The following is a 27774-nucleotide window of genomic DNA, read 5'->3' on the forward strand; positions in this document are numbered from 1 at the left end:
AAGAACTTCTCATAGAAGAGCAAGTCCTGCCCTTGCCTTGCTCCAATGCAAAGAGCAGTCCCAGCTAGATCAAGGACTTAAAAAAACACTAGGGACCTCATTGAAACCAGGGGAGCAGCCAGCATCACCCTAGCACAGACTCCTGTCCCCTGCAAACAAGATTAGATCTTGTGGGAGCTCAAAGCTGAATTCAGGGGCTTCCTTGGGTACCAGGGGAGAAATCAGGATGTTGGTTTCTGGTTTAGCAGATGCCGTGAGGATAAGTGTTCTGGAAAGCTATTTATTTCAGGACATCTTGGAGCAGCTGATGGAGGGATTTCAAGCCAAGGAAACTCTCTGCTGTAGTTTGTTCCTTGGAAAAAAGGGATTTGGGCCCAGACTCCTCCTGGGAGGTATTGAACGGAGTGGCTGAAGTCAGACATGGTCAGTCTGAGCTCCTCCACAGGAGCCAGCGGCGTGGACGAGCTTCCAGCATGACTCAGAACCATATGGATAAACAGCTGCATCCTGTGATGGCCAGCTGGGACTTTTCCTCACAGAAAGGCACAGTCTACACCCAAGGAGAAAGATCTTTCAGAGGACTGGAGCCTAGAAGAGTAGCATTTTATAACTAGAGAAATGCCAGGTGACATGTCCTAAACTCATGTCTTCCCCTCTGCCAAAGCCACCAGCCAACCTTCCCACCTGGACCAGGGGAAAAAGATGTCTACAAGAAGACCCATCCCCATTCATCTCTGTGATCAGCAAAGTGATCCATCCCAAAGCTACATCACCACCATGCTCATGCCATGCCCAAGGGCCAAGCTCATGATGGGCTCTTCTGGCTCCCATCTGGATGCAATCCAACAGGCAAGTGTAGCTTCATTAGCTGGTTTATAATTACAGGTTTCACACCTCCAGAGATGCATGTCTTCGGATCCTGGATGCTGGATGCAAGTGAGTTAGGAGACCTGCCTCGCACCCAGCACCTCCATCACTGAGGGCCCCAAATCGCCCTTTTTTCCCAACATTTTCCCATGCCTGCCTCTCACAGTGACAGGAAGAGGCAGAGAGTCCCCTCCAGCCTCCCCACCTTGTATCACCAGGACCTAACACAGGAACAAGCTCCTGTGGCCAGCTCACTTCTGTCCCTGCAGAATAAAACAGGGAACCAACCTCTATTTTGGCTGCACAGGCATTAGTTTATTTTCACAGCAACGGCTTTAATTATTGACCAGCATATGCCCCTCAGACCCCAGTCAGTGGATCAGGGAAGGGTGGAGCGATTATGACAGCACCAGCATCAGTGATAATGTTATCTGCTGGGTGCCCAGCTCCCACCCGGGTGAGCTTTCAAAGGTTACAGAGCTTATTATTAAAAGACTGATTCATTATATTGCCTTTGTAAATGCATCATGGGCATAGGCTTAAATGTTAATTGCAATCTATTTCTCGAGGATAAATCACAGCTGTTTCCCTAGAGATAAGTGTGCTGCACACGCTGCAAATGTACAGGAGTAACATTAGCATAGAATCACTGAACAGTTTGGGTTGAAAGGGACTTAAAGCTCATCCAGTTCCAACCTCCTGCCATGGGCAGGGACACCTTCCACTAGAGCAGGTTGCTCCAAGCCCCGTCCAACCTGGCCTTGAACACTGCCAGGGATGGGGCAGCCACAGCTTCTCTGGGCAACCTGTGCCAGGGCCTCACCACCCTCACAGGGAAGAACTTCTTCCTCATGTCTCACCTAATTCTACCTGACCTACTTGAAGATGTCCCTGATCATGGCAGGGGGGGTGGACTAGATGTCTTTTAAAGATCCCTTCCAACCCAAACCATTCTACGATTTTACGATAAAAGGATATTAACTTGGGAATTAACTTGGTGTGGGATCGCTACCTCACAGAGATGCAAAATGAGTTTAAATGATCCTGTCCTGCAGTGATTTAGGCATTCACCACCTTTTTACCTCCTTTCTGTTCCATACCTTTCTCCTAACCCCAAAGCCTTCTTTATGGTCCTTCCTTCATCAGCCTCCTCACTCCAACTCCTTCTGCTTTGCAAACCTTGCTGCAAACAGCCCAGAGTTTCTCTTTCGCATTGGCATTTCTCACTCCTGCCGTTACACCACTTCCAGTTTTCCTGCAATGGTCATCCTCTGATTCCCAGAAAAATGATGATGGAGGAAGAAAGCTCTTCAAAGTGATGTTTTCCCAGCCTGAACCCAGAGCAGCCACAGCATCTCGGGCAGTTTCACAGAAGTTGGACCCCAATAGCCAGCGTCTGGGTTTTTTTCTCCATCATGCAGGTGTCCAGTGGGGGTATGTGACCTGACATTGATGTTTTAATTAGGCTGGTTTCCATCTTTCTCTAGCAAATGAAACAATCACCGTCATTCTTGCAGGCGGTCAAAGTTCACTGTGGGCCTGGGACGACTGTGACATTGATTGGCAGGTCCCAGGGTGACCTCCGTCTTCTCCTTTGACGCAAGTTGTCAGGTTTGGGCATATCAATTAGTGGCTGCGCAACTTAATGAGGTTTTGATGATGGAGAACAGCTGAAACTTCATTCCCATCCAGGAAAACACTGTGATAATAACCTTGATACCTCTGGTGTTACATTTTCTTCCAGATCTCCATAGCCAAGCGACTTCATACGGAAAGCTGGAGCGCTATCCTCTTTTACAGCTCATTAACTGGGAATCCTTGCTGGAAAAGGCCAAGGGTGACAGGACACAATATTAGTGTTTCTGAGGTGGTAGCTTTGCTAGCAAGCCAAGGGATTTCAGAGCGCTGTGCTGCTAGAGGTGAAACATTTCAGCTGAGCATTCAGGTTTTCTGTGCATGGTCATTAAAAGCAGAAGGATATGTGCCACATCAAATCCTACACGGCAGCATGGTACCCTGGTGATGGACAGACAGCTTTCCCTGATGGAGCTCTGTAAAACTGCACAAAGCTTTCTAAATGGGATGTTTTAATGCTCTCACCTTTTGCCCTTATGTTCAGAGAGTATCTTCCCTCCAGAAGACAACTCGGGATAGCTCTGGCAGCGCCCGATGGGCTGGGGGTAGGACCAGGCAAGGGAATATGCTTTGGCATTGCTGAACTGTCCATCCCTGAGACCACACTGGTTCCAGATACCAGACCCAACTCAGTACACCCCACAAGACTTCACTGGAAGGGCAGTGATGCCCATCAAACGCAGTTGCATTGACCCAGGCTTGCCCACAAAGTTAGCCTGAGCAGGCTGAGCCCAAGGGGAGTTGGACCATCAGTTCATACCCCTGTACAAGACCTTAAAGCAGCCTTCCAGTGCCTAAAAGGGCCCACAAGAAAGTAGGAGAAGGGCTTTTTACAAAGGCATGTAGTGACAGGACAAAGGGAAATTACTTTAAGCTGAAAACTGGTAGATTTAGATGAGATCTGAGGAAGAAGTTCTTCCCTGTGAGGGTGGTGAGACACTGGCACAGCTTGCCCAGAGAAACTGTGCCTGCCCCATTCCTGGAAGTGTTCAAGCCAGTGAGCGCTCCTTGATCACCAGTGTTTGAGTTGCAGAGGCAGGATGAGCAGGTCACAGGGCATTCTGCAGGCAAAGCATCCTTCCGGCATGCATTTTCCAACCTGAACATTGAGTAAATTAAGTGCTTGAGATTGAAATGCCGGGGTGGGGGGGGGAGCACAGCAAATCCTTGCCCATCATCGCAGAAGGGATTTCAGTGGCTGAACATGGACATCTCTGCAGCCCTCCGTCAACAGGTGATGGAGACCAACCAGAGGTGAATGGGTGAATCACTCCTCTTTATCTCCACTGACTTGAGGAAGAGCCAAAGGACTCGCTCCGTGGGGACATCTGCCCTGCAGCAGCTGAACGGAGGAGGGATGGATAGATGATAGAGGAACCAACTTCTCCTTTCTAATCTGTCTTCCCCAGGTACTAGAAGACATCACCGAGGCTGCTCTAACAGAGCATCATCCTGCTGCAGATGCAGCTAAGAGCTCTATCCAGAGGTGTCAGCAATTAGCAACGAGGATGTTATACAAAGCTCTTCTCACCAGAAGGTTACACTGCACGTCACTGAGTCATGAAGTGCAGCTTCTTCCAAATTAAGGAGAAAAAAAGTGAGAGAGAGAGAGCTGCAGCAATTTGCCCAACATCCCTGAGGAGTCAGTGTCATAAGCAGAGAGATCATCTGCTTCCTCTGCTCTCCCAGGCTTCAGGCCCACATCTGAGACTTTCTCAAAAATGCTCTGGCTGCGTGGGTTCTTCTGCCACCTAAGGCAGCTCTGAGTGGAGAAACCATGGTAAAATAAAAGCTGTTGATGCAAATATTCTTATTTTGGTGCCTATCAAGCAAGCGATTTAGAGTTTAGCTTGCTTTTCTCCCCATTTCCACCTTCCTTTTGCTGCCAGGATGGTAAAACATGAGCAGGAAGCTTAGATCTGTCGGTTTTTCAATAGCCCAGGCCCATCTATAGGTGACCCCAGGACCAAAACTCCAACGAACAATTGTTAGTTTTTTGGTAGATAAAGTAGGAAATGATTGGCAGGGGGAAGGATTTCTTAGCTCCTGTGAGTAATTGCAACTCCCACCCCAAAGTGAGAGACTCGAGAGGTGAGAAATCTCCAACCTGACAGCACAGCCTCATAGAGCAGGAGCTTTAAGGCAGCAGAACACAGAGCAGTGATTGACTCTGGTGCCGTTCAGCCCCTTCCACATGGGTGCCCATCCCAGCATCATCCCAAAGTGTTTCCGCCATCACCACCAGGAGGGATCTGGTGGCTGGACATCATTGCCGCTATCTGTGAGGTCTCCACCACCCCTTGATGGCAGAAACCAGCAGATTACCATCAAGCAGTATCTTTTCAATAAAGATAACTTGTCCACAGTGGGAGAAAAGATTCTCTTGGAGGACCCTGGAGCCAGAGCAAATCCAGCCTGCGGTATTTTTTCCTTGGACAGATACAGAAGGAAAAGCACCACTTGGGCAAGTGCTTGGTGACTCCCGATGATATTTTTATAACCTCAGAAAATCGCTTTACAAAAACACTTTTTTTCAAAAGGCAGCGAGAACAGGGTGTAGCTCAGCTGGCAGATTTGTCATCCGAGGCTCCCAGAGGGGGAGAAAACTCTCCAGCTCCAAAGCGGCCATCCAGGAAAAGCCAAAGGACTTTCTGCAATCCCAGGAGCACCCTGGGATTTCTTCATTTTCATGCAGAAAATGAACCAAGCCGCCCCAAGGGATCCCTCCCCACTTCATCCTTCTCCCACATGGTCTTTCACAGAGAAGCGAAAGCAAGCGACACGTCTGCTCTCTCAGCTCCAAACAAACCAAGGCCCCTTTCTTCCTATAAATGTCATGAGTCACCGGGTGAAGTGTTCATCTTGCATCACGGCAGCCGTCATTAATGAATCAGACCGAAGGGGCCAAATTTCTACTGGCTCCTCATGCACGGAGTCGACTCGGGACTCCACTGAGATGATAAAAATGAAATCCTACATCACAGACAATATATCATAGACAATAATAATGAAATAAACCCCTGCTCGATTCGCTTTGCACCCCGGCTGGCACCTCCATTAGCCAGATTTTCACTGGGGAGGGTAGGTGATGGGATGGTGGGATGAATATGTTCTCTCCTCCTCCCAGCCCTGTGAGCTAAAGCAAGCAACTGCTCTGGGTTAAAAATAAAGCAAAAAGTAAATTAAAAAAAAAAAAAAAAAAAAAAAAGGAGAGAAGGGTTATTTTTAACCCAGAGCAGCACCTGACCTGGTTCACCATCCCAGCATAGAGCAGACAGGGCAGTTGTTGGACTCGGCTATGGCTAGGAGAGGATTTGGGGATGGGGGATAAATGTATTAACGGGCTTCTGCTTTTGCCTTAAGAGCAGCTTCCCCGTATCAGTCTATTCACAGACACGGAAAGCATGGCCTCCCAGCACAGCTCCTGCCCCAGGGCTCACCCAAAATGTCCCCAAATAGGAAGGACAGAGGCAGACATTCCCCAAGAGCCGAGGTGAGTATCTCCAGAAAGGACGCCTTTAACACCGGAGCGGGGGGAAGCAGAGCGTCCAGGAGCCTCAGTTCGGAGCGGCAAGAACGATCGAGGGAGCCTCAAGTCCTCGACAGGACTTGCCCAGGAGCCGGCAGCTCAGCTCACGCGAGCAGCTGACTCACAGGGGGCGGCGCCAGGAGTGACGGTGGCAGATTCAAAAGGGTCATCATCGACCACTAACGATCAATTGCCGAGGTATCTCCAGAGAGGACGCCTTTAACACCGGAGCAGGGGGAAGCACAGCGTCCCGGAGCCTCAGTTCGGAGCGGCAAGAGCGACCGAGGGAGCCTCAAGTCCCCGACAGGACTTGCCCAGCAGCCGGCAGCTCAGCTCACGCCAGCAGCTGACTCACAGGGGGCGGCGCCAGGAGTGACGGCACCAGCCCTCAGTGGGGAAAAACCCATCCCAGGGAGCGCGAGCGACCAAGGAGCGCGGCGACCAGGGCGTGGCACGGCAGTTTGCGCGGGCAGCGAGCGGAATGGTGAGCACGCGCCTCAGGACCAGGGCCCGCTCTGGGAGCTCTGCCCCGGCGGTGGCCAGCGTAGGCACCCAGACAGAGCCGATGAGAGGCAAGGCTGCGGCGCAGACCTCGGAGTGTAGAAAGTGCCTCGACTGGTCTCTTGAGGCGAGGGTGCACAATGGACAGGGCTGCACTCGGTGTGCCCTGGTGGAGGTCCTCCTGCAGCAGGTGGCTGAGCTGCGGGAGGCTGTTGGAGAGCTAAAAGATGCCAAGGAAGCTGAGAGGAAGCTGGGCTGCTTGCTCCAGGCCCAAACTGCGCAGGGGCTGCAAATGTCCAGCACTGCTCATATAGGAAAGAAGGAGGGCAGCAACCCAGGAAGCTGGGAATTAGTCACGAGAAAAACGAACAGAAAAAGGAGGAAGAGGACAATTAACGACAAGGGGCTTCCTCCTAAATCTGATGTCCCCACCCAGAACTGCTTCACAGTTCTGCAGGGGGCTAATGAGAAAGCACCCACCACACCTAATGAGCACCCTGCTGATGCACCAGTAAAGAGGATCACTACTGGTGCCTCCAGGAAAAAGCGGAGGGTCATAGTAGTAGGGGACTCTACTTTGAAAGGCACAGAGGCACTCATCTGCCGTCCTGATCCAGTCTCGAGGGAGGTGTGTTGCCTGCCGGGGGCTCGGATCAAGGATGTTGCTGAGAGGCTGCCTGCTCTAGTAAGTCCTGCTGACTATTACCCCCTTCTGGTGGTCCATGTGAGTGCTAGAGATATAGATAGCAATAGCCTGGAGAACATTAAGAAGGACTACACAGCCCTGGGAGAGGTGGTTAGGGGCTCTGGAGCTCAGATAGTTTTTTCATCGATTCTCCAGGACAAAGGGGAGGACCTTAAAAAAGCTAGGCACGTTTGGCAGGTTAATAAATGGTTAGAATGGTGGTGCCATAGGCAGGGGTTTGGCTATTTAGAACATGGGGCTCCATTTGGGAGGCCAGATCTACTGGAGGCTGGTGGAGCTGGTCTGACAAAGAAGGGGAAGAGCTGTTTTTGTAGGAGGCTTGCCAGGCTGGTCAAGAAAGCTTTAAACTAGATGTGTTGGGGGAGGGGAGCATTGATCCATCCCAACACTCCTGCTCAGTTGCCAGCACCTGTAATAAGTGCTTGGAGCAATGTAGAGATGTTCCAGCTGCCCCAGCCATTGAGTTGGCTGCATTTGGAGCTCGGCTAAGGTGCCTCTATACAAACGCCCGTAATATGGGGAACAAGCAAGAGGAATTAGAGATGTGTGCAAGGCTACAGGGATATGATGTCATTGGTATCACAGAAACATGGTGGGATGGCTCCTATGACTGGAGTGTCGGAATGGAAGGTTACAGGCTGTTTAGAAAAGACAGGCCAGGCAGACGGGGAGGGGGCGTTGCTATCTATGTCAGTGATAGGCTAGAGAGTATGGAACTCTGTCTGGGGACGGGTGATGAGGTAACAGAGTGTTTGTGGGTCAGGATCAAAGGGAAAACAGCAATGGGGGACATTACGGTGGGGATCTGTTACAGGCCGCCTGATCAAGAGGACTCTGTGGATGAAGCGCTCTACAGACAGATAGGAGCAGCCTCACGCTCTCAGGCCCTCGTCCTCATGGGGGACTTCAACCATCCTGACATCTGTTGGAGGGATGGTACGGCCCGGCACAAGCAATCCAGGAGGTTCCTCGATTGTGTGGAAGACAACTTCCTCTTTCAAGCAATAGAGGAGCCGACGAGGAGAGGTGCCATGCTGGACCTTGTGCTCACCAACAGGGAGGGACTGGTTGCAAATGTGATGCTCCAGGGCAGCCTTGGCTCTAGTGATCACGAGATGGTTGAGTTTGAGATCCTCAGGACAGTGAGAAGAGCGTGCAGCAAGCTCACTGCCCTGCACTTCAAGAAAGCAGACTTTGGCCTCTTCAGGAGCCTCCTTAGTAAAGTTTCATGGGATACAGTCCTAGAGGGCAGGGGGGCCCAAGACTGCTGGTCGATATTCAAGGATCACCTGCTACGTGCTCAAGAGTGTTGCATCCCGACTAGAAGAAAGTGCAGCAGGAGGGCCAGGAGACCTCCATGGATGGACAAGGAGCTGCTGAGGAAACTCAGAGGGGAAAAAAGAAGCTTATAGAAGGTGGAAGCGAGGACAGGCAGCCTGGGAAGAATATAGGAGCATTGCCCGGGAAGCTAGGGACCAGGTTAGGAAAGCTAAGGCCCAGCTAGAATTAAGTTTGGCAAGGGATGTAAAAGATAACAGGAAAGGATTCTATAGACACGTAGCAAATAAAAGACAGACTAGGGACAATGTGGGCCCTCTCCAGAAGCTATCAATCAGGAGAACTGGCTGTCATGGATTTGGAGAAGGCTGAGGTTCTTAATGACTTCTTTGCGTCAGTCTTCACCAGCAAATGCTCTGACCACACCACTAAAGTCTTGGAAAGCAAATGCAGGGACTGTGAGAATGAAGACCTAAGGCCCACTGTAGGAGAGGATCAGGTTCGAGACCATCTTAAGAACCTGAACGTGCACAAGTCCATGGGACCTGATGAAATCCATCCACGGATCCTGAAGGAGCTGGTGAATGAAGTTGCTAAACCACTGTCCATCATATTTGAAAAATCCTGGCAGTCAGGTGAAGTTCCCGATGACTGGAAGAAGGGTAATATAACCCCCATTTTCAAGAAGGGGAAGGTGGAAGACCCGGGGAACTACAGACCAGTCAGTCTCACCTCTCTGCCTGGCAAAATCTTGGAACAGTTTCTCCTGGAAAACATGCTAAGGCACATGAGAAACAACGAGGTGGTTGGTGACAGCCAACATGGCTTCACTAAGGGGAAATCCTGCCTGACCAATTTGGTGGCCTTCTATGATGGAGCCACGGAACTGATGGACAGGGGCAGAGCAGTTGACGTCATCTACCTGGACTTGTGCAAAGCATTCGACGCTGTCCCGCATGACATCCTTGTCTCTAAATTGGAGAGATATCAATTTGATAGATGGACCACTCGGTGGATCAAAAACTGGCTCGATGGCCGCATGCTAAGAGTTGTGGTAAATGGCTCGATGTCCAGTTGGAAACCTGTAACGAGTGGTGTCCCTCAGGGATCGGTGTTGGGACCGGTCCTGTTCAACATCTTTGTCGGTGACATGGACAGTGGGATTGAGTGCGCCCTCAGCAAGTTTGCCGATGACACCAAGCTGTGTGGTTCGGTTGATACGCTGGAGGGAAGGGATGCCATCCAGAGGGACCTTGACACGCTTGTGAGGTGGGCCGATGCCAACCTTATGAAGTTTAACCAAGCCAAGTGTAAGGTCCTACACCTGGGTCGGGGCAATCCCAGGCACAGCTACAGGTTGGGCATAGAAGAGATTCAGAGCAGCCCTGCAGAAAAGGACTTGGGGGTGTTGGTTGACGAAAAGCTTAACATGGGCCAGCAGTGTGTGCTTGCAGCCCAGAAAGCCAACCGTATCCTGGGCTGCATCAAAAGAAGCGTGACCAGCAGGTCGAAGGAGGTGACCCTGCCCCTCTACTCTGCTCTTGTGAGACCTCACATGGAGTACTGTGTACAGTTCTGGTGTCCTCAACATAAAAAGGACATGGAGCTGTTGGAACGAGTCCAGAGGAGGGCCACGAGGATGATAAGAGGGCTGGAGCACCTCCTGTATGAAGACAGGCTGAGAGAGTTGGGGCTGTTCAGCCTGGAGAAGAGAAGGCTGCGTGGAGACCTCATAGCAGCCTTCCAGTATCTGAAGGGGGTCTACAAGGATGCTGGGGAGGGACTCTTCATTAGGGACTGTAGTGGTAGGACAAGGGGTAACGGGTTCAAACTTAAACAGGGGAAGTTTAGATTAGATATAAGGAAGAAGTTCTTTACAGTGAGGGTGGTGAAGCACTGGAATGGGTTGCCCAGGGAGGTTGTGGATGCTCCATCCCTGGCGGTGTTCAAGGCCAGGTTGGACAGAGCCTTGAACCACGTGGTTTAGGGCAAGGTGTCCCTGCCCATGGCAGGGGGGTTGGAACTAGATGATCTTAAGGTCCTTTCCAACCCTTACGATTCTATGATTCTATTCTATGATTCTATGGTGGGATGAATATGTTCTCTCCTCCTCCCAGCCCTGTGAGCTAAAGCAAGCAACTGCTCTGGGTTAAAAACAAAGCAAAAAGTAAATTAAAAAAAAAAAAAAAAAAAGGAGAGAAGGGTTATTTTTAACCCAGAGCAGCACCTGACCTGGTTCACCATCCCAGCATAGAGCAGACAGGGCGATTGTTGGACTCGGCTATGGCTAGGAGAGGATTTGGGGATGGGGGATAAATGTATTAACGGGCTTCTGCTTTTGCCTTAAGAGCAGCTTCCCTGTATCAGTCTATTCACAGACACGGAAAGCATGGCCTCCCAGCACATGCCAAAATGTCCCCAAATAGGAAGGACAGAGGCAGACATTCCCCAAGAGCCCCAAGCAAATGCAAATCCTTTCCTTTCTCAAAGGTGTTGCTGAAGGATTAAAATCCACTTTGCATTTTAGGTTCAACTTGGCATCTCTTAAACCAGGTCCTGAAGGATGCCATGCCCCACAAGGTTCACAAACAGCCTGCACTGAAGGGATGGGGACATCTGCCATCCCGGTGGTAGTTGCCCATGCCTGGACACCGAGGTGGGCAGCAATCTGTTCACTGCGACAGTAATTCTCTTCCTGAAATCCCATTTGAGACAGGTCAGCTTCTGCAGAGTGGAAAGAAAAAAAACCAATTAATTTGTTTTCTTGGCATGTTTTGCCATTGCTCTCTTAGACTGTCAGTGCTTTGGCTGGTTTTTGACAGTCTGGGGAGAACTTAATGCAATTTAGGTGCTTCCTTAAGTATAATAATAATGATATTAACTCACACCCACTCATGCACGGGGATGGCGCCTCCCTGGAAGAAGCACAGGGCAGATCTCCCTTCCAGCCCAGGCTCCCTCCCGGCATTTCTTAGCCCTGTTGCTGCCATCCCTCTTGTGCGCAACCCAACTTTTTAGGAAAAGAAGCTTTTGGTCTCACATCCATCTGCCCTCTCTCACCTCTGTGTAATGTTTTTCAGCTGCTGGGTGATTTCATCCCCATTTAACACGGGGTGGAGGTCTTCAAGGTACTCATTTCCTGCGAGTGTTGGGGAAAATCTAGAAATAAGCAGTTTCCGTGGCTTCCTGCGTCTTTCAAAACCCCTCTTCCTGCCTTTAATAAAGGAAGTACTTAGTATTTCGCATTTAGTATTTAGCCTAAGCAGCATATGACCTCGATTTATCTTAAAGTTACCACAAACCAGAAAGGAAATAATCCTAAACTTATTGTGCACATGCGCTAACAGTTATTTCAATGCCGATCTCTCAAGCTTTCAAACAATATTATGTTTCTTTTTTTCCATGTGGAGCTGAAGAATTGCTCTGTGTTCACCTACTCAATCCCACCCATCCATGTATTGTTAAAGTGAAAAAATTATAAAGCTTTTTCCCTGCATGGGGAAACTGAGGCATGGAGGGGCTGGAGCAGCACCCAGCTGCACCGCTCCATCCTGCGGGTCTTCTCCATTTAGCCTTTCTAGCACCAGCAAGAGTGAAAAATTCAGCAAATTAGGTATTAGGGAGAAATCCTTCTGTGTGAGGGTGGTGCGGCCCTGGCACAGGTTGCCCAGAGAAGCTGTGGCTGCCCCATCCCTGGCAGTGTTCAAGGCCAGGTTGGACGGGGCTTGGAGCAACCTGCTCTAGTGGAAGGTGTCCCTGCCCATGGCAGGGGGTTGGAACTGGATGAGCTCTAAGGTCCCTTCCAACCCAAACCAGTCTGTGCTTCTATAAAACCCTGTTTTGTCTCAAAGGTGAACTGAAGCGGCAGCAGAGCTGCCTGGGAAAGGACATCCCTCCCTGCAGTCCTGTTCTATTTTGGATAAGCGAGCCTTAAGTATTTTCTCTGGCTCTCTGTTGTGCCTATGCAGTTAAGGCATAGATGCTGCTGACGCCGCGGAGCACACCGGCATCACCAGACGCCACGAACCCCGCGCAGGGTGCACTGGCAGCCCTCAGATGCACGTATGTAAAGCACGAACACATCCCTGCGCGCACAGCGCAGCACATCTGCACGGAACGGCTGCTGCACGCAGCCTCACAGAACAGCCCAACCCGAGCAAGCCCGCACCGCGGAGCGCTGCCCGCCTTGCAAAGGGGCACAGACCCCCTGCTGCAACTCACCCCCATTCCGCATACACCCCACCCCACATGCCGTCATGAGCCGGCTGGGCGGGGCACTGCGGGAGGGGGGGTGGCTAAGGGAGGGGGCGTGGCCAGGCGCTATGTCCCGCCCGCCTATGCCGTGCCGCGGCTCCCCGCCGTGGCCCCGCCCATTCTCTCCTCCGCCGTAGCCCCGCCCCCCCGCTGCCCTCCTCGGTTACCCGTGGTGCCGCGCGCGGGGCTGGCACTGACGTGGCTGGCGAGCGCCGCCATCTTGTGTGCCTGGGCGGAGAGCGGCCGAGAAGGCGCAAGGGGGGAGCCGGCTCCGAGGGGGACGGTCCGAGGACAGACACACACACTGCCCGAGGCAGCAGCGGACGCCGGTGGGTTCACTCACACCTTCCCCTTCCTTCCCTTCAACCCCGGCCCGCTGCCGAGTTCCCCCGCCCACACCCTGCGGCCGCCGGGGGAGGCGGCGGCCCGTGGCCGGGCGTGAGGCGCCGCGGCCTTGGTGCTGAGAGGAGCGGGCAGCGGGGGAGCGGGCCCGGTCGCTTTTTGCCGTCCTTCCTTTTTCCCCGCCCCACTGCGGCTGCCGGCGGGAGGAGGGAGCCGCAGCCAGGCCGCAGCGCAGGCCTTGGGGAGCGGCGGGCCTAGGCAGGGGCGCTGACCCATCCGTCCCTTTCCCTCACGCCTTTGGGGCTGGGGGGCTGGGCTGGGGCGGGAGAGGTGCCAGCCCTATCGTTTCCTTGCCGGGGAGGCGTGGGACGGGAGGGGGGGACCGCTCCGGCCCCCGGCAGCTGCACAGGGCCCCGCGCCGCTCCCCCTACCGGAGGAATTAGTCGGGATGGGTTTCTCCTTCCCCAGACTCGCTCATTCCGGCCTCTGCCCCGCCCGTGAACGGGTCTGAGAGACAGATTTCCTCGTTTTCCTTTCCCCCCAGAACCCTCACCGTAGCGGACCTCGGAGGTCATGTAGCCCGGGTGGGGAAAGGAGGCTTGAATGAAACTCGTATGAGAGAGGTTGTTTTCATCCTAAGCCCTTGGCTGCTGAGTAGGGCTTTCTGCTGGGCTGAGGATGGCAAGAAGTTGAGCTTTAGCCTGGAGCAAACTTCTATCCGTGGCTTGGTTTGGTGGGCTAGGAGATCAGTTTTGCTTGGCGTAGCAGCTCCCAGGGGGAGGATATTATATTCTGTCTGAAAATACTATATCCTGTCTCTGTGAGTAGTTAACGTGATACTTCAGGCTGATAACCTCTGTCTGATAAAGGGATAGGCCAGTTATGCGAACCTTTTCAGAGAGGAGTCTGCTTGCCCCAGCAGAGCACAACTAAAACTCTGCTGGGTCATAAAACTGCCTAAATGTTGTGTTTGACATTGACCTTGTTGCTTTGCTGCTAGTCTCTTGCCAAAGCAAATTCCACAGGTTGATTAGAGTTGTATCCAGCAGTCTTGTTTTGAAATGTAGCTTTGTCAATAACTAAGATGTGAACTATTTATATAATACTTTGAACTCTGTTTTGCAAGCCGCAAGGCTTTACAATGCCCCTTTGCAGGTTATTCCAGTAACCTTATTTTTCAGGCAGAGAAACCAAGTCAAAGTAAATTGTCCAAGGTCATCTAACAATATCGTTATTTTTGCTACTGATTTGGAGCACTTCTGTAGGAAAACGGAACTGTAGCCAAGCCAGAGGATTGCTGCTTGGCTTTTTTTCATGGGTTTTATAATCATATTGTCAGTATAAGTACTCACAGTGTTACAGATATAGAAAGGGATTCTCCGAAAGGAAAGTTCACAGGGTTGGTATGGTACCACTGACTTCCTCTGTTAAAAACATGTCTGCAGTGCTTGAGAACCCTGTTGGACTGCTTTCCCTGTTGTAGTAATTATATTGGGTGAAAGGGTGAGGAAACTCGCCTCACTTGAACCTCTTAAACTCAGTTGCTTTGCCAAGTTTATTGAAGCTTCTCCCGTGGTAGAGCATTGGGAGTAAAAATGGCTCAAACAGATGTCTCACTCAGAACAGCCTTTGCTTCTGCAATGGTCTCTGGTATATGTAGTAGGTTCTGGATTGTGTAAAGAGGCAAACACCTGAATGTAAGTCAGTCCCCGATGGTCTGAGGCATTTGCTGAATTTTTAAGATTGCCTAGTTGTGAAATAGTTGGAATCTGAAAAGGGACTGGGCAGGGGTGGTGCGTTTTCACTTGGTGCACATAGTTCCCTGTATGTGTTAAATCACACTGACCAAGCAGGGGGCAGGACTAGTCACAGCTTTTCAAGGCAAACAAAGTGTGTGTGGGAGTAGGGGGCTGGATTCTAGTCCTTGTAATTCACCAAATTCTCATGTGCACTCCAGTTACACCTGTTTGAAAGCCTGCTTTAAGCAGTAGCATTTCTACATCTCGCTGAGGCACTATTATTGGGTAAGCTATTGGTTACATTAACTGGTGGAAGGAGGAGAAGCTCACAACCCAAGATTCCAGCTGAATTTGCAGTGGTGACATTTAAAAGAACCACCTTTCTTTAAAAAGAAAAGATCGCTTTAGAAATAGAAGCTGCTGATATATGTAAAGATGGACTTTCAAGCAAGAATTTTAATGGATTTCAACAGCCTTTAGATTGCCTTACAGTGGATAAATTTGGTGAATGTAAGTTAACTTCTGAAAAGGAGTAGTTCTGATTCTTGTTTTAGAAATCTTTTGAAAGTTTTGCTACTGGAATGCTACAGAGCTTGTATTAGAGCTAGCACTGTCTTCAGCCATTATTCTCTTTAACTGACGAGTAAAGAAGTTTATAATCAGCTTCCTTACTGCAGCAGCTGTTTTTCTGTGTTATTCAGCGTGTTTTTTTTCTTTCTGCTTGCGAGTATCCAATTTTATTTCTTGTTTCTAACACATGCAAACATTGAAACATTGACTGTGGTACTACTTCTGCTGATGTTTCAGTTCTAATAAAGCTCCCATGTCTAATATAGCTCTTATTCATACACTGATTTCGTACCGATGACTAGCTGCGTGGGCTCTGCTTTGACAAAATTTGGCCAAAATTGACAAAAAATTGGCCAAAAGCCAATTTCATTACCAAAGCTCTCATGTGAGTTCTTGCTGCTTCTACTATGAGTCTAAATGTTGACTTACTGCCCAGTTACTGGGAATGAATAACAGGATATTTGGCTTAAAACTGAAGATTTTTAACTTGTGAATAGTTCAGCCTCAAAAAAGAAAAAAAAATAAAAATGTAATGCTTATCTGGAAAGAAATAACAGACCCTCACAGCAGTGAGTACCCACTGTTTAACAGGTGAATATGAAGTCTCAGTCTGTACTTGGTTGTCACAACTCCTTTGGTGGCACCTCTTTATTTCCTGAGCAGCTACAGGCAGTCCGAAGGGATGTGGTGGATGTGCTTTATCTAAAAGCATGAACAGCAACAACTCCTGTACTTTTCCACCTATCCTTTAAAGAAAATATTTTTCAGCCCAGGTATGTGTGAAACACAAGTAGCTTGCCACCCTGTTTGAAGGTGAGAACAAGGGAAAAACTATAATGCAAGGGTGGTGAGGCCCTGGCACAGGTTGCCCAGAGAAGCTGTGGCTGCCCCATCCCTGGCAGTGTTCAAGGCCAGGTTGGACGGGGCTTGGAGCAACCTGCTCTAGTGGAAGGTGTCCCTGCCCATGGCAGGGGGTTGAAACTGGATGAGCTTTAAGGTCCTTTCCAACCCAAACCATTCTATGAAATCTGATACTTCTGAGTATCAAGTCAAGCAGCCTGCCCTCTTTGCTTGATACTGACTCTTTGTTTTATTCTGACCAGTATTTTAGGAGTGAGGAGTTCTTGTGTCTAAGAGATAGGCATGACCCCAAAGGAAGTTTTCCCTCTTTTGCCCTTGTTTTGATCTTGTAAGTGGGAATATTTTCTGTTTTCCTGTGACTCTGACCCCAGTGCTCTCAAGAGAATATTACAGCATGTGGAAAATGTGCTATCTGGGTAATGTATATAGACAGCAAGATGTTCAACCTACTTAGGTTCAACGAAGGTGCTTCATAAGGAGCAGCTCTGTGTTGGATTTTCTTTCACTTGGCTTCTTGCTTGCAGTTGACTTGTCCTCTGTCTGCATTGAAAATGTCCCGTGCATCGGGGCGCTTTTTAGTTGGTCACTGCAAGCCTTTGGTGGCCAGCCATGCCTCATCAGATGCAAGTGCAATATTTATCTTTTATTTTACATGATGCTTCCACACAGCCTTTCCTAAAAGACATCATTTAGGGCACCTTTTCCATCTCATGCTTGGGGGGGGGGGGGAATTGTTGTAGCGGTAGATTTTGATCTCCACAGTTACCATTCCTCTAGTTTTGATGGGTACGACTATAAAGGAATTGGGACTTACTATTAATGAATTGCTCTGAGAAGAGGTTCTTGAAGCGGCCTTTATTACAATTTTTTTTTAAGTCCAAGGTAATCCCCTGGTGAAGAAAGAACCTGGCTTACTTGTTAGCTACTGTTAAATTTTGCATGTAGTTTATGCCTAGCAATGTTAGTATGGTCTGAAGTAGCTCAAATAAAAATTATTTAAGCTAAATTCCACTGTTAAGGCCCCAAAGTAAAAGGGCTTGAGTTAATAAGTAGTCATCTTTCACTCAGGTTATCAGCTGTGGAAGGTCAGCAAACAAACTTCTAAAAATAGTTAAATATAACTATACTGGAATAGCTGTGTATTGGGCCACTCTGGATATATATAAAGAAGTTTTCAGACCAAGACTGGTTTTCAGATTTTGCTGTAACAGAGCACTTTAGTCTGTAAATAAATTACTTCAAATTCAAAACAATGCAGCTGTGCTTAATTGGCTGTGCCTCCTGAGTGGTAGTGTGAAATACTGCAGCCCTAGATGAAGCCTGAATTTTAGCAGTGTTCTATTCTTGTTGGATCACTTCTCACATTCTCTTTTAAATCACGCTTTATATTGTGAAGAACAAGCTGCCGAGTTAGATTTGCACTTTAAATTATTTGCCAGTTGTTCTTGCATGTAACACCAGTAACAGCTGTTGAGCTTGATTTTTTTTCTTTAAGAAAAAGCTTTCTCGTTTCTTGTTTACACCATGGGTTTGGTGATCCTTTGTGTGAATCTTTTGTTTTTCTTGACATTTAATTTTAAACTTTCTAGACTACTATAAAGTAGAAACATGATACAGGCCAATTAGTGATAACTGGCTAGATTTCAAATTGATATTTCTGTTGATTTGACTTGCTTTAGACCATACTAACATCACTAGGCATAGACTACACACAAAATTTAAGAGTAGCTAACAAATACACCAGGTGCTTTCTTCACGAGGGGGTTATCTTGGGCTTAAATAACAAATTGATCAATTTTTATTCTTCCATGACTGATACAACTAGTGTATTAATACCAGGCTAGGAATTCTGGGGTTGGGGGGGTTTCCAGTTGTGTGAGAGGTGGAGTTAATGCTTAGGCCAATGTCCAGTACACTTTCCTTTAAATGAAGACATGCTCTTGGTAGTAGGTCAGTTGTCTTTGTAAACGCACCAGTTTTACTTGCCACAGGTGTCTAAGCAAATAAAACATGGTGCAGAAAGCTACTAGGAAAACACTTTTTCGTAAACCTGCACTTGTTAGGGGTGTTAGCTTGTGCTTTAGCATTAGTATTTTGACTGATTTTATCTGTGTAATGCAGTGTGTAATTGGTAGCAGCACCATGTTTGTCTCTCCTTGAAACAGGCACTTAAAACAAGATACAAACATCCTCGGGAGACATAATAGTTACAGAGACAACAGATGCCTTCTGTACTTCTATCTTGATGTGCTGTGCAGAGAGGGGACAGAGAATTAAGTTTTCCTGACTTACCTTCATGGCTGCTGGTATTTTTTGGGTACAGATTCACAAAATGATTGTGCCCAGCAACTTTTTGGTTATGCTACTTGAAAAGTTTTGAGTGTTATTTTTTCACTGTGGGAGCCTTACGTGGTAAGTGCTGGTATGTAAAAGTGAAATAAACGTATTACTATACTGCAGGCATAATTTGACTAAGGAACACATATGGCATCCTCTATCTTAGCCTCTGATTTTGTCCACTCTGGTATGTTTAAAGAAACGGTGTGAAGGTGAAACTGTGGCGTTTGCCACAACTCTTGGCTCAGGGAAGTTTAATCACTATGTGGTTAAAAAGAACTTTTCCAGAGGTGCAAAATTACAGTTATGCAGAGTTTTCAAGATGTAGTTGTACTTTCTCTGATGTACTGCATGCCCTTCTGGTCATAGTTCTCTGGGGTAGCTTGTTAACTAACAGCTCATCCAAGAAACATATTTGACTTCTCAAGCAGTCTGAATGAAATGACATTAAAATGCATTAACGTACGGTTAAATATCAAATGCTGCAGAAGATTAAGTGTTGAATGATCTTCAGCCTTGAGATATTCCTCAGAGCTTTTATTCTAACCACCTGCAATTAATAAAAACAAATTCCAGTTCTTACTCATGGACCATTGCGCTTTGACATGAGGCTGCCTGCTCTTTCAGACACTCATTCATATTTAACTCACTGCACTGAGCCTTTCTGAAAAAGGCTGCCTGTTCTCCTAATTGCTTATCTAAATGCATCACTTACTACAAAACAGGCTGCTGAAAATACCTTGTTTCCTGAAACAAAGCTGCAGCCTTACCCAGTGAGTGTCTTTCTTGCTGTTTACCAATGGAACACAATACCTTACCTGAACCTGCCTAACAGGTTTTTACTGCAGGGAGGATCTTGAGGTGGAGCAGACTAGTTAAAGTGTGCTTCAGGGCTTTGATAGCCAGGGAGAAACAGCAGTCATACAGACAGTTCAGTTTTGGGGATGGCGAGCTTCCTTTTCTACAAGCTGATGTTGCACTGAGGGAACATGCACGCTAAGCGCTGCAAAAATAGTCTATTTATTCAAATTGTTCCACTTCATACACTTCCTACTAAGCCAGTTAGATGCTGCTTCTAAAGATGTGCTGAAGTACTATGAGCAGCTCACAAGCCATAGTCTGTTGTGTTTTCAGGCATTTTATTGAACTTGGACTTCTAAAATGATCAGTGTAGCAATTACAACATTTGGGTTGAGGGGAAGAGAATGTTAAGTTTCAGTATAGAATACAGGCAGTGTATTGGCAAGTCTTGATACTGCAAATATTGAAGAGACCTGAAAAGTAACAGGATTGCTTGGTTAACCTACAAGTGTCTTAAATTTTCTCTTATTTTCAGACTGTGTATGCTCTCATAGTCCAACTGGTGGACTGAAATGAGAATTAAAGTAAGCAGATTCAGATCTGAAGTACAGTGGAAGTTTTCGCGTGATCCCTCAGCTGAGTTGTATTAATGAATGGCAGCAAAGTCCTGGGAAGCAGCTCTAAACTACAGCAGCAGCTTCTGCTGTGGTAATGTCTGTGATATTTGGCAGCAGGAAAAAAGCAGAGACCTCATGGCTGGTCACAGATGCGATGATGATTTGTTTGAGGGTTTTAATGATACTGAGGAAGGAACTTGAGGTATTTTGCTTAGATAATAGAAAGTAAGGAAATACTGTCAGGGACAGTGTCGGGAGAGGAGCATAATGTACAAACCATGGGAGTACGATTTCCTTTTCTGTGGCAATAGATTAAGGTCATTTTAGTTGCTGGTCAGAGGATGGTGAAGATGGAGACCCTCTCTTTTGCCCCAGCTGTATCCAACAAGTCAGTGGTGGCAGCCACAATAGTTTGTTGCAGTTCTGCAGATGGGTTTCCCTAATATCCTTCGTCTAGACAGCAGTGATTCTGCTACTTTCTAGTCAACGTCTAAACACACTTGTCTTACAGGGGTGGGCTGGAAACTGCACTTTACTGCCTATACAAATAAATCATACTTTCTGCAACGTCGCCTACCCTGGAGTATCAGATAAGTTACAGAAGTGGTTTGGACAGTGAGAATGTGGAGGAGAACAAGAATAAAATGGAAACCAAGTGCTTCGATGTATCTTAACTAATTTTTACACTTTGTGGGGGGAGGAAAAAAAAGGGGAAGAGGGGAATGAGTGGTTATAAAAACAGCCTTAGTGATGCAAGGCAGACTTGACCTGGAAGTAGCTGGCAGGAAAACAAGGATCTAATGGGATTCACTACTGTTAGTGCAAAGTGTAAGCAACTAGTTCAGCAGATGATGACTGACTTCTCCAGGGTGTGGAAAGATGCCGTGAATGTAAACACTAAGATTTTGCTATGTTACTGCTATTGATCAAAGCATTTAATAATATATTATGCTTTTAAATAGCAGAAACAAATTATTCTTCTGCAGGGCTTCTTACACTTCTCTTGCTACAAAAGTTCTTACGCTCATGGTAAAAGGTTACAGTTCAACGCTGACTGTTGCTTTTCAGGCAAAGTACAAGATAGAGATGACATGAGTGGCCAGACAAAGGAAAGCTTTACAGCCTTCCTCCCCTCCAGCCCTGCAAAAGCTGCTGTGGGCTGGGGAGTGAGATTTCCTGCTGTGTGCGTGATTTGGATAAATAGGAACTCTAGCAAAACTGTTTTCTCTACTTCCTAATTAACTTTCCTGTTTATACAGCTTTCATATATTCAAGCGGGAGTTGAATATTCATGTTTGTGCTACAGAAATATGAAGGAAATGGTGGAATAATAGAACTTTTAAACCTTCCATTTGGTTCTAATCCGCAGGCTGCCTTGCCTGGCTTACAGAGAAGCTTAGTTTTCAAGTTTCAATCACATTGACCTTCAATTATATGAAATAAATGAAACTTTGAGTTGAGTTACTTCGCCAAGTTGAAGTGGCGATGTCGTTCAGGAACTCTGCAGTGGACTCTGACCTTCACTGTGGAGCTTGAGCTTCTTGTGCTAAGACATGTGACTTAGTTATGTTAGTGCGGAACTTTTGGGTTAAAAATTGCATCCAGCAGAGCTTCCTGAGAAGAGCAGAACTGCTTAGACCCTTCCTAGAGCTGAGTGGGGAAGTCAGGCTTAATACATTCCTAGCAGAGCGCTAAATGGAGCTGGACTTCTGTTCTGCCACAGATTTTTGTTCTGTGGTTCAGAGCTTGTTTTAATGATCTTAAATAGATATTTTGTAAAGTCTATTTCAAGTAAGGATTTTGCTTCAAGCACAGAGCTGCATCATGAAATACAGGGTATCTTCAAGAGATGATTCAAACTTCATGTTACATTTAAAACTCTGTGACTTGGTTTACAGGAAGCCTATCCTTTGGATGTTACACATCTTGGCTGTATGTGCTTCTACTGTCTTGAGCTCGTATTTTCAGCTGGGCTCAGTCTTTTCTTTTAAACTGACATCTGAGAGCTTCTAGAAGTAGAAGAGTGAATCATCACTATCACCATGTAACATCCTCATCTGTGCCTCACTGTAAAGCTTTCAGGCTGCTTTTTCATGCTTTATATGAGCAGAATAATTGCTCTCTTGGTGATCTCAAACTGTAAACTGTGTAGTAGTAAGTTTAGAAAGGGGGGAAATTTGTAGTGGGGTGGATCCCATCCCAAGGGCACGGGGAGTGTCTGTGAGGGCTGGAATGGAGAGGTAGTTCCTCCAGTTCCTAAACAGGAAGCTCCTGGTGTTGTGAATCGCTTCTAAGCATCCAAACAGAAGTGTTTGCAGCGAAGGAAACAGCATTAATTTCTAAACCAGTATCTTTTAATGTGGCTATTTTTCCGTAGTTTCAGTAAATGTGGATTTGCTTCCTAGAGATCTCCTTCCAATGGTAATGCAAGTAATACTGCCTTGTATTTATGTTGTGGTCGCAGGCTGTTTCCTCAGGGATTGAGAGGAAGGAAGCTGTGTTGAGTAGGAGAGAATCCAAGCTATATTCTGAGTTTCCTTCGCAGAAGAAGGACCAGCTATTGCTGTGCTAAATAGCAAAGAGATGAGCACACATATAAATTTAGGGTTTTTTTAACTGCAGGTCAATTAAAAAGTGTGTTTTCTGGTGACACTTTAGACTGTGGATAAATTATCTTGTAACAGTGGGGGACAAAGTACCCAAAGCGGTCAGTTGCGTTGAAAGCGAACCATGTGTTCTGGAAACAAAGGTTTGAGGATGGCATTTAATACTAAAACTTCTGAAAGAATATCTGAAAGATTTAAAGCACTCAGAATCACGTTTTATGAGTGCTTTATTAGTTTCGGTGTATCTGCTCGTCTTTGTATTGCCTCACTGTGGGGAAAAAACGTGTACCGTGGTGTCTGGGATGTCTGTAAAGGATGTGTATTACCTGATATTTGTGTTGGTGGTTTCTTTAGTCAGCCCACAGCCACTGGTAACTCGTGTGATACTGTGATCTTTTTTCTCTAGACTTCACTGGCCAGTGAGAACCTGTCTCAAGCATGGGAAATATTTTTGCTAACCTCTTCAAAGGCCTTTTTGGCAAAAAAGAAATGCGTATTTTAATGGTTGGTCTGGATGCTGCGGGAAAGACTACCATTTTGTACAAACTTAAACTTGGTGAAATAGTAACAACTATTCCTACTATAGGTAAGTTGTGGGTTGTGGGGTTTTTTCTTTTTTTGTTTGCTGGGTTTGGTTTGTTGGTTTGGGATTTTTTTGTTGTCTTTGTTTGTTTGCTTGTTTTTGGGATGTTTTTAACATTTATGTAGCTGCCTGCTTTGAGACTTGGGTCTTGCTGTTTGCAGCAGTATCTTATCTCAGTTGCCACTCTGCCGATTTAAGTAACCTGGCTGTCGGAACAAACACTTGCTAAAACCATGGTGTGGCGATGGCACAGCCAGATGTTCTGCCATGGGAGGAGATTTAGAAGGTCATGTACTGATAGGACAAGGGGGAATGGCTTTAAACTGGCAGAGAGGAGATTTAGACGAGATCTGAGGAAGAAGTTCTTCCTTGTGAGGGTGGTGAGGCCCTGGCACAGGTTGCCCAGAGAAGCTGTGGCTGCCCCATCCCTGGCAGTGTTCAAGGCCAGGTTGGACGAGGCTTGGAGCAACCTGCTCTAGTGGAAGGTGTCCCTGCCCGTGGCAGGAGGTTGGAACTGGTGAGCTTTAAGGTGTCTTCCAACCCAAACCATTCTGTGATGATTTTTTGAGGGTGACTGCCTGATTAGAGACATACTTTATTTGTAGCCCTTAAGGGGCTTTAAAGCTCAGGGGGTTTTGATGAAACATAGTTTACTCTGCATTTTGTAGCTGCTTGGATAGCAATTAGAGCTGTTGTTTGTTCGGTTGATTGCAGTGGAGATGGGAGGAGGAGCTTCAGAGAACCCATGTTTGTCTGCTTTGAGGTCTTCATTGCAGGATTCTGTTTATTTATAGTAGATTTAAATTTTGATAACTTTTTAAACATTAACATTCTGAGCATGACTTGGTGAATAGAATAGGTCCAGGGCCAACTACGTTTAACTGCGATTTTTGTCACAATTTCTCTTTTAGGTTTCAACGTGGAAACAGTAGAATACAAGAACATTAGCTTCACAGTCTGGGATGTAGGTGGTCAGGATAAGATCAGACCACTCTGGCGCCATTATTTTCAGAACACACAAGGTGAGTCCAAACGCTTAAATCGCAGGTTTCCAGAATCCAAAAGCTTTTTTTTAATGTCCTTACTAAAATAATTTTGCAAGTTACTTGGGGGGGGGGGGGTGTGTGTGTGGAAATATTTATTATAATAAAAGGGTGTGTTTCTGTGCTGCTCTGGTTCTTCTGTTAAGCTAGTGCAGGTTCAAAGAGGGATGGGAGGAAATCTAGAAACCAGTCTTCCTTGTCCATCTGACTCAGAGCAAGTTCCAAATTCTGCTTTTCTTCTGTAAGCGTCACAGGTCTCTGCCCTCGCTTCAAAGTCTTTACTACAAGCTTTAACAACCCTGTGAACTGAGAGTTTGTCACTTCTGCTGCTGATGTGCCTTTATAATGTGCGTGCATTCAAGTCCTGTCACAGGATTTCAAGAGTTGCTACTCACTGGAAAATACCAAGTGATCATGCAGATGAAGCGCACAAGTTCCAAAAACGCAAATGCAAACTAACACTTGTTTTCACCAGCTTTCAGCAAGAACACATTCTCTCAGACATGAGATTACAGTAATAAGAAAACTGCATTTTTCTAGCAATGCGTTTTGCATTAGTTTCTCTTCAAAGCTTAGCTCTGACCTCCAGAGATATTTAGCATTTGTAAATAACTTCATGTATATGCTTTTTCTGATTGTTTGCTTATTTCTAGGTTTGATTTTTGTGGTTGACAGTAATGACAGAGAACGAGTGAATGAGGCCAGAGAAGAGCTTATGAGAATGTTGGCAGAAGATGAGCTTAGAGATGCTGTTTTATTAGTGTTTGCTAACAAACAGGTATGCCCAGAATGATGTCTTTCTGTAAGAACTCTTGAAAACGTACAGTATACTTGGGAGTGCTAGATCTTGAACATAGATATTTGGGGTTTCAGTGTAATGATAGATCAGCTCTCAGTGACTGTCTGTTCAGTTTTGTTGAAGACAGCAAACCTGTAGATTGAATTACCCTGTTCCCATGTGGAGGAGTACCTTTCTAAACAGTCTTAGTTAATAGAAACTCCTGTATTTTCAGTGTTAGGGAAGCATTCTACTAGTTAATTTTTAAGGTTGGTTTGGCTCAAGTACAGCACCTGTCTGAGCTTCCTCCAAACAGAGAGGAACAGCAGAATGCCAGAACCTCCCCGAATGAGTCAGTTGGGGTGTTCAGGGATGCTGCTTGTGATGGATGCACTCAGGTGACTTTTAATCCACTTGTGTTGACCTGTGAGCTGAACACTTCCAGGCCACAAAGTGAGCTGAGAGTTCTGCCCCTTACTGCTAGTAAGGGCATTGGTAGCTTAAACCCAAATGTTGAGGGCCTTAAACAGGGCTAGTAAACTTACAGTAGGAACAGCATCCTGCTGGGATCAAGCGCACCATCAGCAAGTTTGCTGACAACACTGAGCTGTGTGGTGCAGCCAATATGCTGGAGGGAAAAGGGATGTCATCCAGAAGGGACCTGGACAGGCTGGAGAGGGGGGACAGTATGGAGCAGTACTAAGCCAAGTACTGCTTTATGTTAAAACTTGATCTTAAGTCATATCTGCAGTCACATAAAACCATTTCCTGAGTGGAAAGTGAATGAAACTGGCCTTGAATTGTAAGCAGTTCAGGGTCAGCACTGAGCGGCCTGATGACTTGATCCAAATGTCAGCTGTCTTGCTTCTGTTTTCTGAAGAGAAATACTTCATAATACGTGCTTTTGATAGCATGTTTCACCCTTTGACACTTTTGTCAGTATAGGGGAAATAGGTCAAGTATAGAAGTAATCCACCCAGTTTTTCTGAAAGAGAAGTTCTAAGAGCTCTTAACTTCTTAAAACTGATGATCAAAACCGGCTGAGGGAGGTGGGCATTTCTTCTCAGCGAGCAGGGGAGAAAATGACTCTTCTTCCTTCCCCCAGGACCTGCCGAACGCAATGAATGCAGCAGAAATCACAGACAAACTTGGACTGCATTCTCTTCGTCACAGGAACTGGTATATCCAGGCAACCTGTGCCACTAGTGGAGATGGTCTCTATGAAGGACTGGACTGGTTGTCCAATCAGCTCCGAAACCAGAAATGAAACCATAAACCTTCCTCTTCCCTCTTTTTCCACCCCTCCCTCTTATTTCCTCCTATTCGCCCTTCGCTTTACTCTAATGTGGCAAACTGTGCTACTTTGTGGTATTGAGTGCCGGAAGCTGTTTTCATTTCTTTTGTCACAGTATATATTGCATCATGCTGTAAATGTGGCAAATACAAGCCTGAAAACAGTTAGGTTTCTTATTTAATGTAAATAGTTTTTGTTTCCAATGAGGCAGTTTCTGGTACTCCTATGCAATATTACTCAGCTTTTTTATTGTAAAGAATCAACTCACTGTTTAGTACTTGGAAGGGATTTCAGTGGGTCAACACAAGGGTTGCCAGTGGTCCTCGTGCAGTAGAGCTGAATACTATCTCGATTGGGTTGTGAGATCTGTGAGATTGATTTTGGCGGTTGGTTTTTAACCTGAATTCTGTATTTTTTTAAATAGTCAAGGAAAAGTAGAAACACTTCAACATACCAACGTTTGACGTAGCTTCTGCTGTTGTAGCTCTGAGTGGTGACTTTTGATTCTTTTGAGATGGTGAAGCAATGATCGACACCCAATTGGCTTCATCTGGTTAAAGAACAGATCATAACCAGTACATCTCTGGCTCTTTCTGTAGCTCACCGTGTGCGCTCATATTTGTTCATAGATTTGTCGGACCTGGTTTAGATGAGCTTTTGCAGACTCATGCTAAACATCTGACTTTCAGTTCAGGTGAGATTTATCACTTCCATTGAACTTGAAATAATTTCCAGAAGTCAACATTTTTAGCCTGTCGTATTTGTCAAAAGTGTTTTGTACTTTTCTTGTGTGTAAACCACTCCAGAAGGCAAACCTTTCCACAGAAAGCACAGCCTGTACTAGTCCTAAGCTCTAGAGACAGAAAGTACTGTACTTAACATAAGAATTGCCATGAAAAACACCAAACATCTATGTATAGTGTCTAGGAAAAAAAAAAGCATGAGAGTTTGGAGAGTCATTCCACTCTAGAAGTATTCAATCCCATTTTGGAACAATCCCATATCTGTATATGTGTGAAAACCCTTGGCATCCCTCATACTGCAAGGTTCAGATTTGCCATCAGAAAAAAAAAAGACCTCTTTACTTTTCTTTTGTATTTTGATAAACACTGAAGAAGCTGGAGCTGTTAAACTTTAACTCGAGGAACTATCAGAACTGGTTTATTTAGTGTTGTGGAAACCTTTATTGCTTTCAATACACACTTAGTAATCAACTGTTTTGTATACTTGTTTTCAGTTTTCATTTCGACAAACAAGCACTGTAATTAAAGCTATTAGAATAAAATCTCTTAACTATTTCATGTTTTTTATGCCTTGCTGTTCATTTGATCATCTTGGCAGAATCATAATGAAATACTTGTTGAATAAAAAGTTTCATGAAACTTGCACTGGTATCATGTTGTTTTGTATCATCTTTGGACAGTACCTGCCAC

At 46.4% G+C, this 27774-nt stretch overlaps 1 protein-coding gene across 1 annotated transcript; it reads left to right on the forward strand.

The window, feature by feature from the left end:
- The first annotated feature begins 12929 nt into the window (after positions 1 to 12929).
- Positions 12930 to 27729, forward strand: ARF1 (ADP ribosylation factor 1). Its single transcript, XM_030506598.1, has 5 exons — positions 12930 to 13099; positions 23050 to 23229; positions 24138 to 24248; positions 24923 to 25047; positions 26153 to 27729. Exons 2-5 carry the CDS (start codon positions 23082 to 23084, stop codon positions 26312 to 26314), a joined length of 546 nt encoding a protein of 181 aa, XP_030362458.1. The 5' UTR covers positions 12930 to 13099; positions 23050 to 23081; the 3' UTR covers positions 26315 to 27729.
- The last annotated feature ends 45 nt before the right edge of the window (positions 27730 to 27774 follow it).

This window comes from Strigops habroptila, chromosome 1 (genome assembly GCF_004027225.2).
Source record: "Strigops habroptila isolate Jane chromosome 1, bStrHab1.2.pri, whole genome shotgun sequence".
Classification (NCBI taxonomy): Eukaryota; Metazoa; Chordata; class Aves; order Psittaciformes; family Psittacidae; genus Strigops; species Strigops habroptila.